The sequence below is a fragment of the Onychostruthus taczanowskii genome, unplaced genomic scaffold (assembly GCF_017590055.1).
Source record: "Onychostruthus taczanowskii isolate IOZ18803 unplaced genomic scaffold, ASM1759005v1 scaffold32, whole genome shotgun sequence".
In the NCBI taxonomy this organism is placed as follows: Eukaryota; Metazoa; Chordata; class Aves; order Passeriformes; family Passeridae; genus Onychostruthus; species Onychostruthus taczanowskii.
The window spans coordinates 4,678,652-4,699,600 of record NW_024500572.1 but is presented as its reverse complement, the minus strand read 5'-3'; the positions used below and the strand labels follow the sequence as shown (position 1 = coordinate 4,699,600).

Here is a 20,949-nt window from a genome sequence, read left to right as displayed (position 1 = left end):
GATTTAACAGTCATGTAAATGTGGAGACATAGTTTAGTGGTAGCCTTGATAGTGCTGGGGGACAGCTGAACTCAATGATCTCAGAGGGCTTTCCCAACCCAAATAATTCCATTTTTATATATTTAGTGCCCAGCAAAAGGCCCTGCTCCTCGCCCCATGCAGAAGAAGCCCCCTGGGATCTCTCTGCAGTCCCGGGGCTGTGAGGAAACAGCTCCTGGAGCCTCACCTGTCCTTCTCAGTCAGCAGGAGCTTCTCAAAGTGCAGGTGCAGCTTCTGTCCCGGGGGGGCCCCGATGGCCCACACGCAGTACATGCTGCCAGACTGGTTCCCACTGTAGCTGGGGGACAGCACGCGGCCGATGGTGGCATTGTGCACTGTCCCTCCACAGGGAGCTGCAACACAGAGCACAGCCCCGCTGCGATGGGCACGGTGGCATTTGTGCTGCCCTCTGCCCAGCTCTCCTACAAGTGCCCAGGGCATAAACTTCTTGCCTGGCTCTGCTTTGCTCTGTCTGTACGTATTTATACTCACAAATGCGTATTTATACTCACAGCAGACATAAAATCTTAATTTCCTTTCCCTTTGCTGCCTAACGAGGGGACAGATTCTGCTGACAGACTACTTGTGCACCTCAGGCCATGCTCTGTGCAGGGCTGGGCATTGCTCCACACCCCCTTAAGACAACATTCATCTCATGGGGCAAAGACAAGGACTCATATTTTCCTCTGTGGAGCCCAGTTTCGCACCACGGGGCTGGCACATGCAGTTACCTGAGCAGATGGGCTCAGGGCTGCTCCAGTGTGGCCGGGATGCATTGATGCAGGTCAGCATGCGGGGGCCCTGCAGCTCGTAGCCCAGGTGACAGTGGAAGTGAGCGATGCCACCCGAGTGCAGATCCATCACCGTCACCTCTCCGAAGTCAGGCCTCCGTGGGAAGTTGCAGCTCAGCATAAACACTGGAATAGGAACACGTTGGGAGCTGAGGGCTCAGCTGCTCCCAGCCACCCCGTGGGGACGTGCTGGATGTGCCCACGTGTCACACAGAGCAGCAGCAGAGCACCACCAACCCCCCACTGCCGCTGCTTCCCCACCTGTTACTGCTCCTGCCCAGACCCAGTTTCTATTTCAAAAATAATTTGCTGGAACTCATTTATTTTTTAAAGCTCTTCAAGGTAAAAAATAGACCGGCAGTGTGAGTGTGTGCAGGAGGAGCTGCTGCACGGGGACAGAAATGGGGCAAGGTGGGTGTGAGAGGCACAGCCAGCACTGGGGTTGGGGACACCAGGGCACACTGAACCCTCTACCCTGGGCACAACACCTCAACCCACCCCAGCCCGTGCTCTGGGGGTGAAACAGGAGCGTGGCTGCTCTGTGGGGGCACAGCCCACTGGTTTGACCCTGCAGCCAAGTGAGACCGACCCCAAACCCCCCTGCCCACGCTGGGGACACACCCACCCTGGTAGTGGAGCTGGAAGGTCCCCACCACGTCGTCCTGGAAGGTGCGGAAGTAGACGGAGATGGTGTTGGTGGGGCTGCGGATCACCTGCCCTTCCACCAGAAGGGTCTGGTTGGCCAAGACCACCAGGGCATCGCCGTCCACGCCACGGATGGACAGAACTTCCCCATCTGACAGGTTCACGCTCTTCACCTGCGGGGAGCAGAGACCTGTGAGCTGTGGGGACCCCAGTGGTCACATCCCAGCCCAGCAGAGCATCACAACAAAACCAGGGCACTCCTCAGGGTTTGGTGCTCACCACCCACCCCGTGCACCAGGAAACCTCCCCAGGATCCCTCACCCCACTGGGGAACGCTTGGGGAGCCACTCAGCAAGTGCATCTAATGAGTGGTTCCAAAAGGCTTTAATTATTATTTGGAAATAGCTGAGCAGTAACCTCACATTTACATTTCACGTCCATTTAGCTTAATAAATGGGCTCATATTTCAGCAGAAAGATGCTCATCAGACCGTTTGTTTCCCTGAGTGTGTGAGGCCCGGGGCTCTATATTTAGCAGCAGCCCAGCCATGATTGGGAGCGCTCCCGACGATGTTGTGACTGCAGGGATTTGTGGCTGTTGTCACCGCCGTGCCCACCTCCCCCTGGCACACAGGGCTGGCGTGTGCCCTACTCCAAGGGCACTGCATGAAGCCACCCCCAGCACTCAGCATCCTGAGCCTGCTCCTGAAGGAAATCCCTGGAAAAGTTTGTTCCTCACTGCAAAGCTGGATTAACATCCCCAGGCTGGTTCAGAGCATGCCTGGGCTCACCCCAGCCCATGTTGCAATCCAAGAGGAGCTGATTTTGCCTTATTTTTCCAGCTGGGTCCTGGCAGGGAAAAGCATTGTCTGGAGCATGAGCCACGTGCAACTCTGACCCCAAACCTGCCCTGGGTAATTTTTTTTTTTTCCAGATATTGCCCCAAAAACGTGCCCCCCCAGCATGGCCAGCACACACTGTGGCTGGTGGGATGGCTCAGATCTGGCTATAAATAAATGGGATGAATTAAGTGTTATTTGGGTGAATTACTCGGAGTCCAAGGACCCAAGCAGGCTCTATGTGATGCCAGAAATTTCCCCCAGCTCCCACTGGGACAGAGCTTTGCTTCTCCAGCTGGGTCTGGCTCCCTGCAAAGATTTTTCCAAGGTGTTTCTAACAGATTTTGCTCTGCAATAGCTTGAAGCCAAAGCTGTTCCCCAGCTGGGTCCCTCCAGTGCTGGTGGCACCACGCACATGACAGAGAGCCAAATCACTCTGGGAAATTGGGAAGGGGATTCAGGGGAGCAGCTGGAGCAGGCAGAGCTCTGCAGAAGGGAGGAAGCTGGGGAGCAGTGCTGGGTGTCACGGGACACACACACTCAGCTCCACCACCAGCCTCCCCTCGGTGAAGCCAGGGGAGCAGGGTGTCACCACAAGTGCCATTCCCTGTGCCAGCAGCAGGCTGGCATTCCCAGAGGAGCCTGGAGTAAGCAGCGAGTGCAGACACTGCCGTGGCCCCGTGCCAGGGACCGTCAGCCCTGCGAGAGGGACCATATGTGCGAGCTCCTGCGAGGGGCTGGGAGCACGGGCTCTGACTTCAATCACTGCCTGCACCCACAGCAGCTCCTCCAGAGCCTTGGGAAGGCAGCAGGGATCCTCGACTCAGGCTGCCAGCCTCGCTCACCCACTGGAAAAACCTCTTCAGGGAAATTCTATCTCCTGCCAAGAAGATTCAAGAATTTTAAAAATAAATATAAGTTCACGAAGCATTTGGAGAGCTGGCTGCTCCCAGCTCCCAGGGCTGGCACAGACAGGGACACAGCTCTTCCTGGAATGCTTTGAGGGGTGCAAGGAGGGGCAGTGAGCTGAGCAGGGACCCTGAGCTCTCACACAGCCCAGGGCAGCTCCCAGCCTTTCCCAGGATCATGCCTGACATCCAGGCTTTGTGTCCTCCCTGCAGTGAGTGAGGGTCTGGCTCCAAAGGAAGTGGAGTGTCCCCGTGTCCTCCTGCATGGCTCCCAGTGCCTGCAGGAGCAGTTTTGGGCAGGGCTGGAATGCCACAGGCATTTCTGCCACCACCAGGCTGTCCCACAGCCCCTGCAGGGAGAGGTGACTGCCCATGCAGGGGCTCCTGTCCCAGGGGCTTCTCTCTGCTCCTGCAGATGCCTTTAATGAGATCCCCAGGGTAAGAGGCAGCACCTCCCTTGCCACAGGAGCTGGGAATCCAACCCAACCCCTCTGATGGGACCCCACACCCCAGGTTATCCAGTGCCTTCCCTTTGGAATTCACCTCTGAGCCCTGAGCCCGTGGTGCTGCAGCACAGGGCACTGCCAGCTGCAGATGAGGCCATGCTCCACCAGCACCGACCTGCTGTTGCGATTTAATTTGTCTGAAACGCTCCAAAGCATCAGCAAAGCAAAATGCAAAGCTTGGGGGGGTGAAGAGGCCAATTTTATGCTCCATTAAAACCTCGGCTCGCAACGGACTGAGGTCAGGAGTGGTGTCACCTGATGGATTATGGACAGAGGCGAATTTACAGCAGAGCAGCCTGTCTTCAGCACCCTGTGGATCTGAGGAGACAGTTGCTGTGTCCAGTTACTTCTCCACTGCCACAGAGAAGTAGCTGAGCTGTTCAGAGCCTCCAGTGCTCAGCCTGTACCACTGCTGCTCCCAGGGCCACCTCCCCACCAGGGCTGGCAGCCACGGTGGCCTCGTGGCCAACCCCTGCCTGTGCCCACCTGGGGGACAGCAGGGACAGCCCAGCTGGAACTCCAGCTCCTTTTAATGCACGCTTTTAATTACACAAATTCAAAGTGAAGGGATCTAAATTAGATGCAAATGGTGACAGGGAGAAAACACAAGAAAGGATTGCAGGCAGCATGGAGACCCTGGGTTGGTTTCACCTGGAGAGGGTTTGGAATGGGCAGAGTCCCCTGCCCTGCTGGCAGCCTCACCAGGCTGAGGGATGCTCACTTTGGGGGGAGCTGATGGTGCAGTGGTGCACACCAGCTTGGGTGAGACCCCCTGCTCTGACGGGTGAGCATTTGCTGGGCACCTGCCCCAGCCAGGGCAGGAACATGGGCTGCCCTCCTGGGCTTCCTCACCCTCAGAGCCACCCAAACCCCTCCCAGCAAACAGGGGGTGCAGAGGGCAGGGAGCTGGTGCCCCCATCCCACCAAGTGCCTTTTTAACAACCTGCTGCCAGCGCCTCTTGGTTAAATTAATTGCGTGACATTTAAAGAGTTTGATCATCGCTGACATTCAGGATGTTCCAGCTCCCTCATTGAGTTCATTTATTACAAAGCCTCAGAAAAAAAATCTATTTTTTCCCCAGAAAGAGCTATTTTATCAAATGAAGGTGCCCAGGGCAGAGGTGCCCAAGGCTTGGCATGATTTGCTGCAGTGAGCAGTTGTGGTATTCACATTCTCTGGAAAAATCCCTTTGCCCAGGATTTTTCTCCTGGGAAGCTGAGAAGCCTCAGAGAAAAAGGAAAATATTATCTCATTTACTTCTGTGTTTTGTTGCTTTGGAATGTGGTTGGAGATTGTTTACCAACAGGTGGTTGTTTCATTGGGCTTCTGATGTGAATTGTTTTAACTTATTGGCCAACTGGGGCCAAGCTGTGTCGAGACTCTGGAAAGAGTCACGAGTTTTCATTATCTTTTTAGCATTGTGTAAGTATCCTTTCTGTATTCTTTAGTACAGTGTAGTTTAGCATTCTTTAATACAATATGGTACCATAAAATAATAAATTAGCCTTCTGAGAACACGGAGTCAGATTCATCATTCCTTCTTTCCTCTGGGGGCAACGCAAATACAACAACCAATTGTACTGTTACACATACAACCAACAATATACAATAAAACCCACGAGCAATAAACAATCTGGCTGTGGGCACAGCCCCGGGCAGGGCTCACCTGGAGCTCGACGCCGTAGCCGGTGTAGACGGTGACGTTGTAGGTGCACTGCAGGTACCCGTGCAGGGGCAGCGGGGGGTAATCCGTGGAGTCGATGTAGCCCTCGGGCTCGTGGAAGCTCATGCTGCAGAGCACTGAGGAGACACACAGCGGGGTCACACCCAGGGCACTTCGCTCCCGCCCCCCAAAACCCAGCAGTCCCTGCCCCACCAGTGATCCCACGGAATTACAGAATGACAGAGTGGTTTGGGTTGGAAGGGATACTAAAGCCCAGCCCTTGTCATGGGCAGGGACACCTTTCACTAGACCAGGTTGCTCCAAGCCCCATCCAACCCAGCCTTGTGCACTTCCAGGGATCCAGGGGCAGCCAGATCTTCTCTGAGCAACCTCTGCCAGGGTCTCACCACCCTTACAGGGAGGAATTTCTCCCCAATATCCCATCTAACCCTTCTCTCTGGCAGTGGGAAGCCATTCCCCCTTCTCATGACACTCCAGCCCCTTATCTAAATTCCCTCTCCTGCTCTCTTAAAGCCCCTTTAGGAACTGGAAGGAGCTCTAAGCTCTTCCTGAAGCATTCTCCTAGCTCTCCCAGCCAGGACAAGTGTTTCCTCCCTCCAACCACAAAATACATGAAGAGCAGATTTTAGGCAGCCCCCAAACCCGGGTGTTGGCCTGGTTTTGGGGTGGCATGCTGTTCTCCCCACCAGTGCCACAGCCCCGTGCCATGCTCGGCTCAGCTCACCCGGGGTGGGCTCCGTGGTGGTGACAGTGGTGGTGACGATGGTGGACGTGGTGGTTTCCTGGCTCTCCTCTGGCGCAGAGCCGTGCGCGTCCCTCTCCGCGCCCTTGGTTGGGATAACGGCAGCGCCAGCGGGAGCCGCGCTCGGAGCCTCCCCAGCACCCCCTGTGCTGTCAGGGAAGGGCTGGGGGAAGGCTGGGGGCAGGGTGGAAGGGGAGATCTGCAGAGTAGGGCGGCTGGTGGTGGCCTGCTCCACCCAGGGCAGCTCTGGGGGGCTCTGCTCCGTGTCCTCTGCTGGAACCCGCAGCCCTGGGGCGGCCGTGGGGAGCCTGGGGCTCCGTGGGCTGGCTGGGGAGGCAGTCCCAGGGGGCCCTGCCGGGGTGGGCTTCAGCCTTGGGTGTTTCCTTCCCGTGTTTACTTGCTTTAGAGTCGGTGGCTTTTTCTTGCCAGGGGAAGTTTGTTTGGCATCAGATCTGGGGGCAGAGGTGGCCATGGGCAGGGGCGGCGTGGTCACCTCTGGGGCTGGCAGGAGGTTGAGGGCAGTGCCCTTCCCCTGCTCCCCAGCTCCAGGGTCTGAACCCAGGGCATGCCCAAAATCCTCAGCTCCACCAGTCAAAGCCGTGCTGTGTCCTGGCTCTGCAGCTCCACCAGCCATCTTCTCCACAGGTTCATCTTCAGCCAGAGGGTCCGGGCTGGCCGGCACCAGCACTGCCCCCGATCCGCTGTCTGCAAGAAACAGGGAGAAGTGGGACTTGGGCAAAGCTGGGCATGAAATTAGACAATTTGTGTGCTGCTGGTGTGAAATCAGCCCCCTGGGAAGCTGCAGGAACACCCACCACTTCCCAAAGAAGGAACAAGCTGCCCCCACAGCACAACACACCCGCCGCGGCACAGCCCCCCAGGCACCGCCGTGTTGGGCAAACCCAACCCAACACTCGTTGGGAACAGGGATGGGCAGGAAAGAGGGAGTGACCAAAGCCACCCAGCACTGCTCTGGCCTTGGGGTAATTACATACAGATTTATCCCTGCTGTGAGGTGACCTGGCTGTGATCCATGGGCTGGAATTCGCCGTGAGCTCTGCGCGATGCCGCAAAGTGCCCGAGAGTCAACGCTTTCCATGGAAACAGCAGTTGCCAGGGAAAGCACTTAATGCACGGTACTTAAAGACCATAACTCCAGCCCCCTCATGTCCCCTGGGAGGGTTTGGAGCCCGTGGAATGCAGGGTCTCTGTCCCTCTGTGGGCACAGGGGGTCTGCAATCCCCCAGCCCCACTGCTGGCCTGGGGCTGCCAGGCACCAGCTGAGCCCTAGAGCAGCTCCAGCTGCTGTGACATGCCTGTGGTGGCAGCCAGGACACGTGGCCACCACAGCACCAGCTCTCCATGGGATGGGGGCTGGAGCAGCAGTCAGGGTTTCCTTCCCAAGCAGACCCCAGGTAAACCTCAGCTCACCTTGGTAGTACAGCTGCTTTAAACAGAAGCACAACTCTTGGGGTGCATTTAACTTGAGGTTTTCTGTCTCAAATTCTACTAATTAAGGAAGGACTGGAATGAAAAGAGGGGGGAAAATGGAGCTTTTGTATGTGAATCCTGAAACCCAGGGACACTGTGGGTGCCACTGCCCACAGGGCCCGAGGGAGGGCACAAGCAGCCTGTGCAGAGGGACTGAGCAGCGCTGAAAACTGACTTTGCTCCATCTCCTGGAAAACAGAAGCAGTTTCTGGCAAGAACCAGAGACAAGGAACGCAACAGGGAAAGGCAAAAGCTGGTGAATTAGCCTGAAGGATGGAGCTGCCAAAACTCTGGCAGTCCCTACACTGCTCCTCAGTCCAGGAGAGTCCTCGGACACTCTGCTGGTGCCTGGGCAGCTCCTTTGCCCCTGGGACAGAGCTGTGCCTGCCCCAAGCCACTTCACCCTGCTGCCACCACCCTGCTGCAGCCACCAGCAAACCTGTCCCTGGCCTCTCCTGCTGTTTGCCACAAGTTAAAGCATTAATTCCTCAATTAGCAAGTGGTTCAGCAAATCCATCACCCATCCCCTGAGCGCATTAGGAGACATTTCACACACATCATCTGCAACCATCAGCTTGTGTCAGCTCTGAATAATCTCCCCCCAGAAAGGATGAGTGCCTCAGTGTCCCCACAATTCTGGGAGCGACCAGAAGGTTCCACACCAGGAGCTTCCACACCCTCTGCTTGTTTCTTGGTGTGTCTGCTTCCCTCTCCATCTCAACCTCCATGGGCATCCTGCCGTGGGCTGATGGGGGGAATGTCCCCAAGGCTGTGCCAGTGGCAGCTCTCCTTCCCTGAGAAGTTTTGCAGGGCTCTTCTCTTCCTCCCCCACCCCAAGCCCGGGAGGAACAGCCGGTGGCTGCTCTCCCGTGGCCCAGGTGACAGTTTTAGGGCTCTGCAGCAAAAGGTTTTGTCTGTGATGGGAGAGGATGAGGCTCTCAGACAGAGGGGAGGAAGAACAGCCCTGGCAGGGAAGGGGGCTCACTGGCTGGTGGGACATGGTGGGACATTCTGGGACATTCTGGGGCATTCTGGGGCATTCTGGGGCACTGGCTGACAGCAGGACAATCAAAGTTAGGGCTCTGCAGCAAAAGGTTTTGTCCGTGATATCCTGAGTCCTTAAAGCTGACACATTCCCAAAAACACCAACCCTGCAACCCCGGGCTATTTGTCATGTGAACCCTAATTCTTAATGGATTGTGCCTTTAAACCATATTTTATGCTTTTGGAAAGCTGACTAATTCCTTATTAGATCCTTTGCCAGGATGCATTTACTCGATTCTGTCTTTAACAAAGCATGAAATAAAACACTCTGTAAAGCGACTCCTTAATGAGACACTAAACATGCTGGGGTTTGTAAAGGGCAAACACATCCCAGGGAAGGGAGAGGGCAGGACACAGCCGGGCTGGAGCAGGGGAGGGGCAGGCACAGAGCATCCGGGATCGATATGGGCTTATTCCACATTATCAGGAAGAGAACTGATTGTGGATCTCAGCTCCTGATTGATCGCCGCCCCCAAAGCCGAGCTGTGCTCCAGCACCTCCCTGGGCTCCCCGTGGACCTGGGTGCTGCCCCAGAACCCCCAGAGCCCCCTGCCCACTCATTCCTGCCTGGAGCCCGTTTGGGAAGCAGAACTGAGCATCCCCATCCGTAAGGAAGGATTGCAGAGGGTTTCCATGTTTGCAGGGCCAGGGTGGGATTTGGTAAAATCCCTTCCACACTGATGTGAATTCCAGATGCCATCCCACCACCTCCGAGGCCCATGGGGTGATCATGGCCACACAGAACCATGCCTAGCTGCTGAAACCCATCCTGCTCTGCACGAGTGATCAATCCAGAGCTGCTGGAAGAGAAATGGTCACCTTGAATGGTCTGACCTTGATCTAATCTGGAGGAAATAAACACTATTGAGATGCACAAGGGGTTTATCTTGTACCTCCATCAGGAGCTCTCCTCGGGCAGTTTGGCACTGGGCAGCCTTCTCCAAACCCATGGAAAGCTCCCTGGTGGCCCTGCAGCCAGGGAGGACCCCGAGGGTGGCACGGGGGGCTCTGTGCTCTGCCTGGCAGCGTGGTGGGCACAGCAGCTGCTCCTGCAGGATGGGCCAGGCAGGGCCGGGACAGTTTGGGGCACAAAGTGACCTTAAGACAGAAGGACAGCTGGTGTCCAGGTCTATTCTGGGCCATGCCTGGGTGTGTGCAAACACTGCAGGAAGCTGGGCTCCGGAGAGGGAAGATGTCTCCATCCAGCCTCAGCCCCCACAGTTTATACTTAGCCAAGGCGGAAGCACGGGTGCCGAGCCTGGGCTGTGTGTGGGAGCTGCCAGAGGGGCACAGCCCCATCCCAGGGCTGGGCTGGTGGCACCAGGCTCTGGAGAGGCAGCAGGACAGGGCAGCAGCTCCTGGAGCATCTCCTGTCACGCAGACACGGCACTGGGTGTTGGCAGGGCACCAAGCACCCACCCACCTGCAGCAACAGCACAGAGGCACCAAAATCCTCCTCCCCAGCCCCAAAGCTTCATCCCCAAGTGAGAGGGTCCCCAGGACCCACAGCCAGGCTGGTGTCCCGTGGGCAGCTGTGCCCAACACACGGCTGCTGCTCCAGAGGTGCCGTGGCACCAGGAGAACCTGATTGCCAAGATACCTCAGCCAGAGGGGTTTAGAGGAATTAGAGAGCTGCAAATGCCTGATAAAAGGCTGCTGGAATAATCACAAAGGCCTCGTTTCGCTGCTGTGCTCCTGAAAGAGCCAAAGCAGGAGTAGCCCTATCACAGCTCCCGTTACTAATGCCGATGGTATCGCCTGAGCACTGCTCCAGGGAGGGCAGCGGGATTGCTCCAGCTCAGGAATCACTGTCCAGAAGGGTTTAGGATCTGATTGCAGCAGAAATGAATAAAGCTGATCCAGGCACTATTAGTGGTGATGTTCAGCTCTGCATGTGTCAGGCTCGGGCACATTCAGGGATGCTGGGCTGGGATAATCCTGCCCAGAGATGCTGCTGGCATCATACCCAAGCCCTTGTGGAGAGCTGGGGTTTATCCTGTACTGCCCAGCACCCTCTGCACACAGGCTGGGCCCCTGGAGTTCCCCATTCCACACGGCTGATGCAGCAGGGTTGGCAGGAGCTGCCAACCACTTCTGTGGAGGAGCAGGATCGCTCCTGCTGGGGACGAGTTCATCCAGATCTTGGATAAATTAGGGAGATTGAGACAGGTCCTGGTGTAATCCTTCATCCCCAGGGGGCTGGGGGTGGAAAGGGGCACCCTGGACACCTTCTGCTCTCCTACTCTTTCCCATGCCGACCTCCAGCACGTGCAACACATGTTTCACCCTCAGGGAGGAAAACAGAGGGTTTGGGTGGGAAGAGAAAAAGCAGGTTGTGTCCATCAACACACTTGGCTGTGATTGGTTTGGTTTCAGATTTTAAAAGCTTTTGGCCTTGAATCTCGAAGAGCAGAAAACCCTTAATTGAAGCAATCTTTCATTTCCCGAACGTCCCCGCAGGCGGATGGATGCAGCCTCTGCCTCCGAGCAGCAGATGCGAATCCCAGGTTTCCCCGCAGTCACAGTTTCAGCAGATCAAGTTTTTCCAACAGGAAAGGAAAAAAAAACCAAACGTTTTCCTCAAGAGCATCCTGTCAGCTCCCCCTCTAAGCAAATAAAACCGTGGCAATCCGGTGTGGGTGAGTCATTCCCGTGGGAGCTCCGGGAAGCGCAGCCGGAGCCGGCGCTGCCCGCAGCTTCGGAGCCGCTCCCGGCAAAGGTGAGACGGGGACGGGAGTGTTAAAAATAGGTTAGAAAACTGTTGTAAAATAGTTGATGGATCGTTGAGCATGTACTGTTGGTTGTGTGGAAAATGTGTATTTTATGACTGGCTTTTCACAAATATTAAAATGAATATTGTATGCGTTGTGTTAGAAAGTTATGCTGTATTAATTTTCTTAAGTAGTGTGTTAAATACAGTTTTAGGTTATAACATAATGTTGAAATAGAAACTATGCTATGTGGGATACTTTTTTTTTAAAAGAAAGGACTTGCACTGAGCAGCCACAGGACACCTAAATCTTCCAGAGAAAGAGAATTTATCAGAATTTATCAGAATTTATCTCATTATCAGGAGAAATTAACTTCTTCCTGCCTCGTTCAACCCTGAAGATGCCTTTAGGATTAAGAGGAAGAAGTTGACACTGACCAGACAGAATCCTTTGTTTGAATGGAATTTATACATCATGTATGAAGTGTATGACTATGCAACAGGCTATTGCTTTTTAGGGTTAATCCTCTGTTAACATGGGTCCTTTTCGGGGTAATTTTGCCCAGAAAAAGGTACATGGACTGTCTGTGTAGCTCTTTGTTTTTATTGTCTCATATTGTCCTAATATCCATTGTTCAAATTATTATTACTCTAATTATATTATTATTTTTATAACCATTTTATTACGATTATACTTTAAAAATTTTAAAAACAAGTGATTGGCATTTTTCACAGTTGGGTTATTATATTGTAAAAGGGGATTAAAAGTAGTTGTGAGAAATAGGGTTCTCAATGTGCCATAACACACCTGAGAAAAGTGCACCATGAGCCAGCCTGGACAGAACTGCCATGGGCCGACCTTCATGCAAATGAAGCATCCAAAAGGAAACCAATCCACAGGGACAAAAATCAGGATAAAAATGGACTTCTGACCCACTGAACTTGTACCACTCCGCCTGGAACATCCGGGACGTCGCTGCTGAAGCAGCCCCAGCACCGGCGCTGCAGCATCCTCAACGGGAATGCTCCTGCTGGGCCCGGGTCCCTTCCTTTAGGCCTTTCTTTTATTGTAATAAATTCTGAAACCTGCTGTCGTTTTTAACAGGAGGGCTGTGGATGGATTGCAGTGAGCATTCCCCTCGCTGTTGGGGAAAACAGGCAGCTGCTCTCCCCTCTGGCACAAGGGTGAAGGAGAGGTGCCTGTCCCAGTGCGGGTGGCAGCCTGGAAATGCTGGGAGCCTCCAATGGAAAAACCTGGACTGTTCCGTGGAGTAACTAACAGGAGACAATCCAGAAGAAAAAAGCTGCCCAGGTTTTGCTCAGGAAGACAGTCCAGCAGAGGCTAAGAAAGTTTGGAGCTGCTTTTCTCCCACGCCAGGGGACACCTGGCTGTCCCTGCTGGGCTGTCCCTCTGTGCCACATCCTCTGCAGGGCAGGTGTGACCAACACCTTCTTGATTTGCTGCTGCTCTGGACTCAAGCTGGCATGCAGCTGGGATTCCTGGGGCAGAAAGAGGTCAGGAGGCTTTTCTTTCCATTACCATGAATTTCCCAATGCCACAGAGACTCCGCCGGCCCTGGGGAGTCCTGGATCTGCTTTAAAATGCTGTTAAATTGCCCATGTGCAGGGGTTTATTTATGCTCACAGGACTGTGGTCTGAATATTTCATTTTAAAATTTACATCTGTGTCACTCGAGATGCTCAAATAAGGTTGCCATGGAAACCCCTCATTACTGGGTGAGGATGCTGGCAGTGGTGCCCAGCCCGAGGAGCCGTGGCCGGGAAGGACCAGGCTCTGCTCCTGCTGCCCACCCAGCTCCTGCTCCCAGCAGCAAACCCATCTCTGCTAGGAAGGGCAGAGAGGGGAGAAACGTGGAATCACCGAATCCTGGAATGGTTTGAGCTGGAAGGGACCTCAAACATCACCTCATCCACCCCCTGTGCCATGGCAAGGGATGCCAACCACTAAACTCAGTCACTCCAAGCCCCATCCAGCCTGGCCCTGGGCACTTCCAGGGATAGAAGGGAGGATTTTCACCATCTCCAGCTGCCTGAGCTGAGGGGCTCAGGGACCTGCTGTGCTGGCAGGGGACACATTGCTGGGACATGATCCAGGGGACACCACACACCCACACCCACACTTGGTCCCAGCCGTGGGATGAGACAGGAGAAATCCCCCCAAACTGGCCATGGGAGAGAAGGCTCCTGGTCCAGGGGGTTTGGGCTCCACATGGGGACTGCTGCAGCTGGGAGCAATATTCCACCAGCAAAACCCTCCTGGAAACCTGCTTTAGTGGCAAATCCATCCTGTTTGTGCCTGCCTGGAGAATCCATGCTGCCTGTGCCTGGCTCGCTGGGCTCGGGGGCAAGGACACCACAAGGAGTACAGGAATTAAACTCACAAACCTCTCCCCCCTCTGCCGGTCCTCCCGAGGAGCTGTAACCGCTCTAACGATCCACACAGCCCTGACAGATGCTGGGAAATTACACACTTCTCCGAGCTAGGAGGAAAATGGATTTTCCTCCCCACTGCTGCTTCACGGAGCTGGAATCAATGAGACTTTGACTCCCAGGCGTCTGTTCTGGCCACGCCAGCTCTGCACGGGCACCTGTGGCTTTGGGGGACCTGCCCGTGGTGCCCTGGCTCCACAGACCGTGTGTCCACACCCAGTGTGGCCCAAATCCCCAGGGATGAGGCCGGGAATTGCCCAGCTCCTTCCTAAGGAATGTGGGAGGAGCAGCAGCAGATAAAGAGGAAGAGGAATTCAAGAGGCTCTCCAGTTATGGAGGAATCAGGAGATTTGCAGCGTCTCTGTCCTGCCCTGGCTGGACCCCACTGTGCCCCCAGCTGATGGGACAGGAATTATCCTGATATTCCTGACTGGTAGGGACCAGGGAGCAGGGCAGCAAAGCCATTAGAAAGAGAGGAACTTTGATGCAGGTGATAACTTGGGTTTATCACAGGGTTTTATGGTACCAAGTGTAAGAAAGGCACATCTGCAGACAGACCTGGCTGAAAGGATTTAACAGGCTGGGTTCAAGGGGGAAATAATATTAAAGATTATCCAGTGCCACCTCTGCCATGGGCAGGGACATCTTCCACTGTCCCAGGTTGCTCCAAGTCCTGTCCAGCCTGGCCTGAGAAATTTCCAGGGATCCAGGGGCAGCCAGAGGAATGAAGGAGCAGAAGAAGATCCCTCCTGTGCCTCTCCTGGGCTCCCCAGCTGGAATGTTCACTCCTCAGGGCCCACCTGGGGAGAGGAAATCGAGTGTTTTGGCAGCTTTTCAGGCTAAAAATTGAAGAGGGGGAAGAGAAGCTCCTTCTTTCTTCGCCAATCATCCAGCCCAGCCGTCTACATCAGGGCATAAAATTAAATGGGTTCCTAAAGAGAGAGTATATTTAGCTACAAAACCCCGTTCTAGTCAGCTCTCTGCAGCTAAAATAATTAATCTCCCATCACTGTTAAGATGCAGCGGAGCAGATCTGGAGGAGCGAGTGCTGGGATTAACTCTTTGGCAGCAGGTCAGCCCTGGGAGAGCAGCTCCTGCTGCCATCCTGGGAGATCCTGGGGTCCTGCCTGGCTGGCTCTACCCAGCTGTGTCCCCTGCTGTTGTGTTTGCAGGGATCCTCATGGCAGGGAGGAAGGAGTCCCCTGTGTTGTGTTTGCAGGGATCCTCATGGCAGGCAGGAAGGAATGAACCTGACTCTGTGTTCTCAGAAGGCTAATCTATTATTTTATGATGCTATATTGTATTAAAGAATGCTATACTAAACTATACTAAAGAATACAGAAAGGATACTTACAGAATGCTAAAAAGATAATAATGAACTCGTGACTCTTTCCAGAGTCCCGGCACAGCTTGGCCCTGATTGGCCAAAGACTGAAAACAACTCACACCAGATCCCAGTGAAACAATCACCCGTGGGTAAACAATCTCCAACCACATTCCACATGTCAGCACAACACAGGAGAAGCAAATGAGATAAGAATTGCTTCCCTTTTCTTTGAGGCTTCTCAGCTTCCCAGGAGAAAATCCTGGGTGAAGGGATTTTTCAGAAAACGTGAATGCCACACCGTGCCATGCCAGCGCCTCTCGGTGCCAGTGCTGCACGAGCCAAGGGCTGGGCAGGGGTGCTGTGCCCTGGCACTGCCTCTGGGGTGGTGGAGGGGACCCAGGAGGGATGCAGGAGCCCTGGCAGGGATGCAAGAGTGGGTTCAGCCAAACTCCCTGCTCCTGGGGGCACTGGGAAACCCTTCCTGGACACACAGCCCTGAAACATCTGCAGAGACAAAGTTTAGCCTGGCTACAATCACTGACAGTTCCTGTGCCTGGCCACAAATCATTCCCACTCCCAGGCAGCCACATCCATGGAATATGGGACTATTCCCAGCCTCCCCTGCTGTCCCAGCTCTCTGCAGAGCTGGGTTTGATTGGATTTGCACTCCAGCACTGGAAATACGAGGTGACAATATGACATTTGAGGTGACAATGTGACATTTGAGGTGACATTCAAGGTGCAGGTGAGCAGGGGTCCGGGGTGCAGGGGTCAGGACAGGCACTGGGATTAGTGTGTCCCTGCTTGCAGGGGGAATCTTCTTTCCAGGCAATGATGTTCTTTGCATTTACTCCCTTCAGATTTCACATTTGCTCACCTTGCCTGGCCACAAAACATTCCCACTCCTAGGCAGCCACATCCATGGAATATGTGACTATTTCCAACCTCCCCTGCTGTCCCAGCTCTCTGGAATAGCTGGGTTTGATTGTATCTGCACTCCAGCACTGGAAATACGAGGTGGCAGTGTGACATTTGAGGTGCCAATGTGCCATCCGAGGTGGCAGTGTGCCATTGGAGGTGCAGGTGAGCAGAGCAGGTCACAGCCCGGCTCTCCCTGGCTGGGGCAGCTGCAGGGTTCAGCCTCTCCTGAGCTCCCCCTGCAGCAGCTGGGGGAGAGCTGAGCTGCCTCTGCTCAATCTGTTTGGCAGCTCTTTATATTTCCTTTACAGGATGTAACAGGAATCACAGCGTGGCTCCAGTCCAGACTCTGCGAGAGGAGCAGGGGCTGGCAGCACCTCCGGGCTGTCACTTGTCCCCCCGTGGCCTCAGCACTGCTGACCATGGCTGCTCTCCTCCGTGGCTTTGTCCAGGGATACCCCAAAAGATTTACCCTAAAAGCTGTCCTGGGACATCTCAAGGCAGGATTTGAAGGCCATCAGGTCCTGGCCACCTTGCCAAGGTGGAGAGATGCCTCAGAGCCACAAGGGTGGCACGGGTGACACCTGGCACAGGGCACACACGGAGATTTCTGCCCTCCCCACCGGGCTGTTCCCACCGTGGGATGCAGCTGCTGGGATCACACCAAGGCAGCAGAGCTGGAGCTGCTCAGGATGAGGGAATGGAGCAGTCTGGGGATTCCTCAGGCTGTGCCTCAGTGCCCTGCACCTCCCAGCCCTGTGCTGGCCCCGTTTGTCCCTCCTGGGGACCGAGTGGGGTCAGGACAGGCACTGGGATTAGTGTGTCCCAGCTTGTAGGGGAGTCTTCTTTCCAGGCCAAATGATTTTCTTTGCATTTTCTCCCTTCAGATTTCACATTTGCTCACAACTGACTGTGTAATGTCAGTCATTCCCTTTCCGATTACTACCTTTTTTAAGGTGTTTTAGAAGATTTTCAGCCCCAAAAATGTGTGTTTTCGTGTTCCCTCTGGGCTAGCTCCCAAAGGATCAGGGGTGAGGCTACAACCTGGTTTGCTGGTGTGACAGCCCATCCCCTTTCTGTGATCCCAGCCTTAAGGAACTTAATTAGTTTGTGGTCTGCTTGGCCATAATTCAGGGTGAACTCTGACAAACCAACCTCTTTTTGCACAATTACTGCAAGAATCCCTTTTGCTGCTTTATCAGCAAAGCCATTTCCCAGTTCTGGAGTGGTTTTCCCTTTTTGGCCACGTAGGAGCCGTGCAGGAACTGGTGCCCTTGAAAGGACCCTGCAGCCTGCTCTGAACGCTGCAGCTTCGGTGCCTAATGACTCCTGACAGCTGGGGAGGGGCCCTGCTGCTGGCCCTGGGGAAGGCAGGGCCAGGCAGGGCTCCTGGTGGCTCTGCTCCTTGCAGTTGTTGGGCTCCATCGATCAGGGGCTGTGCAGCCAGGCTGGCAGGAGCTGGGGCACAGCCCAGCACCCCACGTTGCCGTTCCTGCTGCCAGCCCCAGGAGCTCAGAACTGCCCAGGATGGCTGGGAGATGGGGCACACTGGGCTCCCAAATGCTCCTCCACAGCCTGGAGCAGTGCTAGATGTGATCAGAGAACTGCAGAATCCAGAATGGTTTGGGTTTGGGTTGGATGGGTCCTAAACCCATCCAGCTCCTCCCCGTGCCCTGGGCAGGGACACCTTGCACAGGTTGCTCCAAGCCCTGTCCAGCCTGGCCCTGGTGCAGCTGTCACCCCCTCCTTTCCTTGGTTTTTCCTTCTAGAAAAGCAATATCCTGCCTTTCATTGCTGGCTCCTTTTTAAGTCAGGCCAGTTTGGGGGTGGCAGCAGAGCAGCTCCACTGGCACATCCTGCCAGCAGCTCCAAGTGGGAACTGCAAACCCCAGCACATCCCAGCCCTCAGATGTGCCCTGCACTGGCTCACTCCTTCAGAAACAAACCCCTTTTCAGGCAAGATGTGGCTGAAATTCAATTTTTAACTGTTTAAAATTTTTCTCACTGAAACCAGGGTAGTTCTGGGGGGCAGAGCAGCACTTTGGGGCTGGCACAGGCTTCACCCCCCTCCGTGTCCCAAACCCTGAGACCACCCAGCTCCCCCTGAGCAAATCCCTGGGCTGCTGCTCACCTCATTCCCAGTGCCACTGTTTTTTATATAATTAATTATCAGCTGTATCAGCCATCAGTGATTTGTGTTTTAAAGATGGCCTGGCAGAACTAATTCCATCTCTGCATGATGCTGTGCTGGATGATGATAACCCATGTACAGCTTCTCCCATGGAGCCTCATGACGAGCTGCTGCACTTTATTTTAATTAATACAGATAGCAAATATATTTTCATTAGCCCTCAGAATGTCAGGAGAGAAGCAGGGTGCTCTTGCATGGTGAGCAGCAGATTTGGTGCTGGGTGCAGTGCCCTGCCCTGCTGGGTCTGCTGCTCCAGCCACCTCCTCACCCTCCTGCATCCCTTCAGATGCATCTGCATCCTTCCTCATCCTCCTGCATCCCTCCTCATCCATCTGCATCTGTCCTGATCTTCCTCCATCCCTCCTCATCCTCCTGCATCCCTTCAGATCCATCTGCTTCCCTCCTCACCCTCCTGCATCCCTTCAGATGCATCTGCATCCTTCCTCATCCTCCTGCATCCCTCCTCATCCTCCTGCATCCCTCCACATCCATCTGCTTCCCTCCTCACCTTCCTGCATCCCTCCTCACCTTCCTGCATCCCTTCAGATCCATCTGCTTCCCTCCTCATCCTCCTGCATCCCTCCTCATCCTCCTGTATCCCTTCAGATCCATCTGCATCCCTCCTCATCCTCCTGCATCCCTTCAGATCCATCTGCATCCTTCCTCATCCTCCTCCATCCTTCCTCATCCTCCTCCATCCCTCCTCCTCCCAGCCAGCACCAGCTGGGCAGGCACAGGCAGAGTTTCCTCCCAGTCCAGTATGGGTGGCACCACCAACCCTTGAAAACCAGGTTTTTTGGGGATTAAAAGCTAATTTAGCCCCACTGCTCCATGCTCCCCCAGCCAGCACCAGCTGGGCAGGCACAGGCAGAGTTTCCTCCCAGTCCAGTATGGGTGGCACCACCAACCCTTGAAAACCAGGTTTTTTGGGGATTAAAAGCTGATTTAGCCCTGCTGCTCCATGCTCCTATCCAAAGCTCTCCTCCCTCTCCAGCGCAGGAGGACACACAATTATCAGGCACGTTCATAATTTCTCAGATTTAGAACAATTAAGCTGGCTCCCTGGCTCTTCTGACGAAAGCAGCTCCTTGTTCCCTGGGGAAGGAACAGCCTTCCTTGACCTCTGCTCTATTATTCTGTTTGATTGGTCTGAATTCTATCAGAAAGGATAATGACAGGCTGTGCTGGGGGCTGCAGGAGCACTGGGCACAGAGAGGACAGCGCTTTGCTGAGGGTGCTGTGCCCAGCTGGTGACTCTGATGGGCTGTGGGACACCCAGACCCCTGTCTGTGCCCAGAGCAGCACCCACAAAACCCCTGGATTCCCCAAAACTGAGGAACAGAAGGCTAAAAGGATATCATAAACAAGCAAAGGGACTTGGTGGCCAGCAGGAAATGTCCCTCCTGTGTCACCTGCCCTGGTGGGGGATGTGTCACCTTCCCCTGTGCCCATGGGGCGTTGCTGCCACCACCTTCACCTTGGGAATAGCTCCAAGGATGCTGAGGGAAAGGCATCTCCCTTGCAAGGCACTAGGCAATGTCATCTTCCTCTACCCCCAAAAATTCCATAAACATCAACATCAGATACCCATGGAAGGGATGGGCTGGTTGTTCCTGAAGCACAGCTGGGTTGAGTTAAGAGAAAACCTTTAAATCTCAGGATGGAGGGTGGTTTGTACCCCCAGCTCTGCCTCAGGGAGTTTTGGGGAGAGGCTCAGAGAGCATTGCACTTCCTCGTGGGCAGCTCTCTGATCTCCTGTCTCTGCTGGCCGGGCAGATTTCCTCCTGATGTTATTTTTGAGCCACCCTGGTGATGGGGAAATGCGGTGAGGAAGGACCTGGCTCTTCTCCCCAGCAGGTAATGAATTGTCCAATTATACAAATGTGTGTGCCACCCGCCTGGGACCAGGGCTTTGTCACTGCTGCCACTGTTTGTGCTCCTGGAGGGTAATCATCATTTTTAATGTCCTTTTGATAGCAGTGTGGTATGATTAAAACAGGCACATCTGAGACATAAATCTGGGTTTAAGCACTGCCTTTTTGACACACAACGTTGAGCGCTCGGGGATTGGGCTGAAGGGTTCCTGGGCTGTGCCACCACCACCTGCCTCTGGCAAAAACCACCCTGGACATTGTCCTGAAGGGACAGCCACATTCCTGGGCAGGAACCCCGAGGGGCAGCAGAGCCAGGAGCAGCTGGATGGAGGCAGGAGGCCCCAGGTGGGGCTGAGGGCTCAGGATAAACGCAACACCTGATTTCTGAGCAGCAGGAGGTCAGTATAAACTTGGATTTTCCACTAGAGAAAGCGCTGGGCTGTAGCTGGGGATGATGCTGTGGGACTGAGGAAGGAATTTTCAGAGCTGACCCCCTGTTTGGGGTGACTGGCTCTGGGCAGGCTCCTGCCCCTGCTGCTCACTCGGATTTCTCGTTGGAGCAGAGATGTAACACTGTAAAATTCAAGAAAGACTTTGCTCCTGGGGCTGGTTCAGTGCATGTGGAGTGGAAATGTGGAAAAATCCAGCCCTCCCCCATGGAAGCTTGAATGGCTACCTGTGCCACTGAAGGAAGGAGATGATGTCTGTGTGACTCAGCTCAGGCTGTGCCTTTGGGGACAACGTGCCCATGGGCACAGTGAGTCAGGTCACCCTGTGGACGCAGGGCTG

At 54.5% G+C, this 20,949-nt stretch overlaps 1 protein-coding gene across 1 annotated transcript in view; it reads right to left on the bottom strand.

Moving 5' to 3' along the window:
- The window catches only part of SEZ6L (seizure related 6 homolog like), a 37,973-nt gene that overhangs the window by 7,045 nt on the left and 9,979 nt on the right, over positions 1-20,949 (bottom strand). The window contains 7 exon segments of the mRNA XM_041410409.1: positions 227-392; positions 771-956; positions 1,456-1,648; positions 5,395-5,528; positions 6,137-6,880; positions 6,883-6,916; positions 6,919-6,953. Coding sequence (XP_041266343.1) covers positions 227-392; positions 771-956; positions 1,456-1,648; positions 5,395-5,528; positions 6,137-6,880; positions 6,883-6,916; positions 6,919-6,953 — 1,492 coding nt within the window.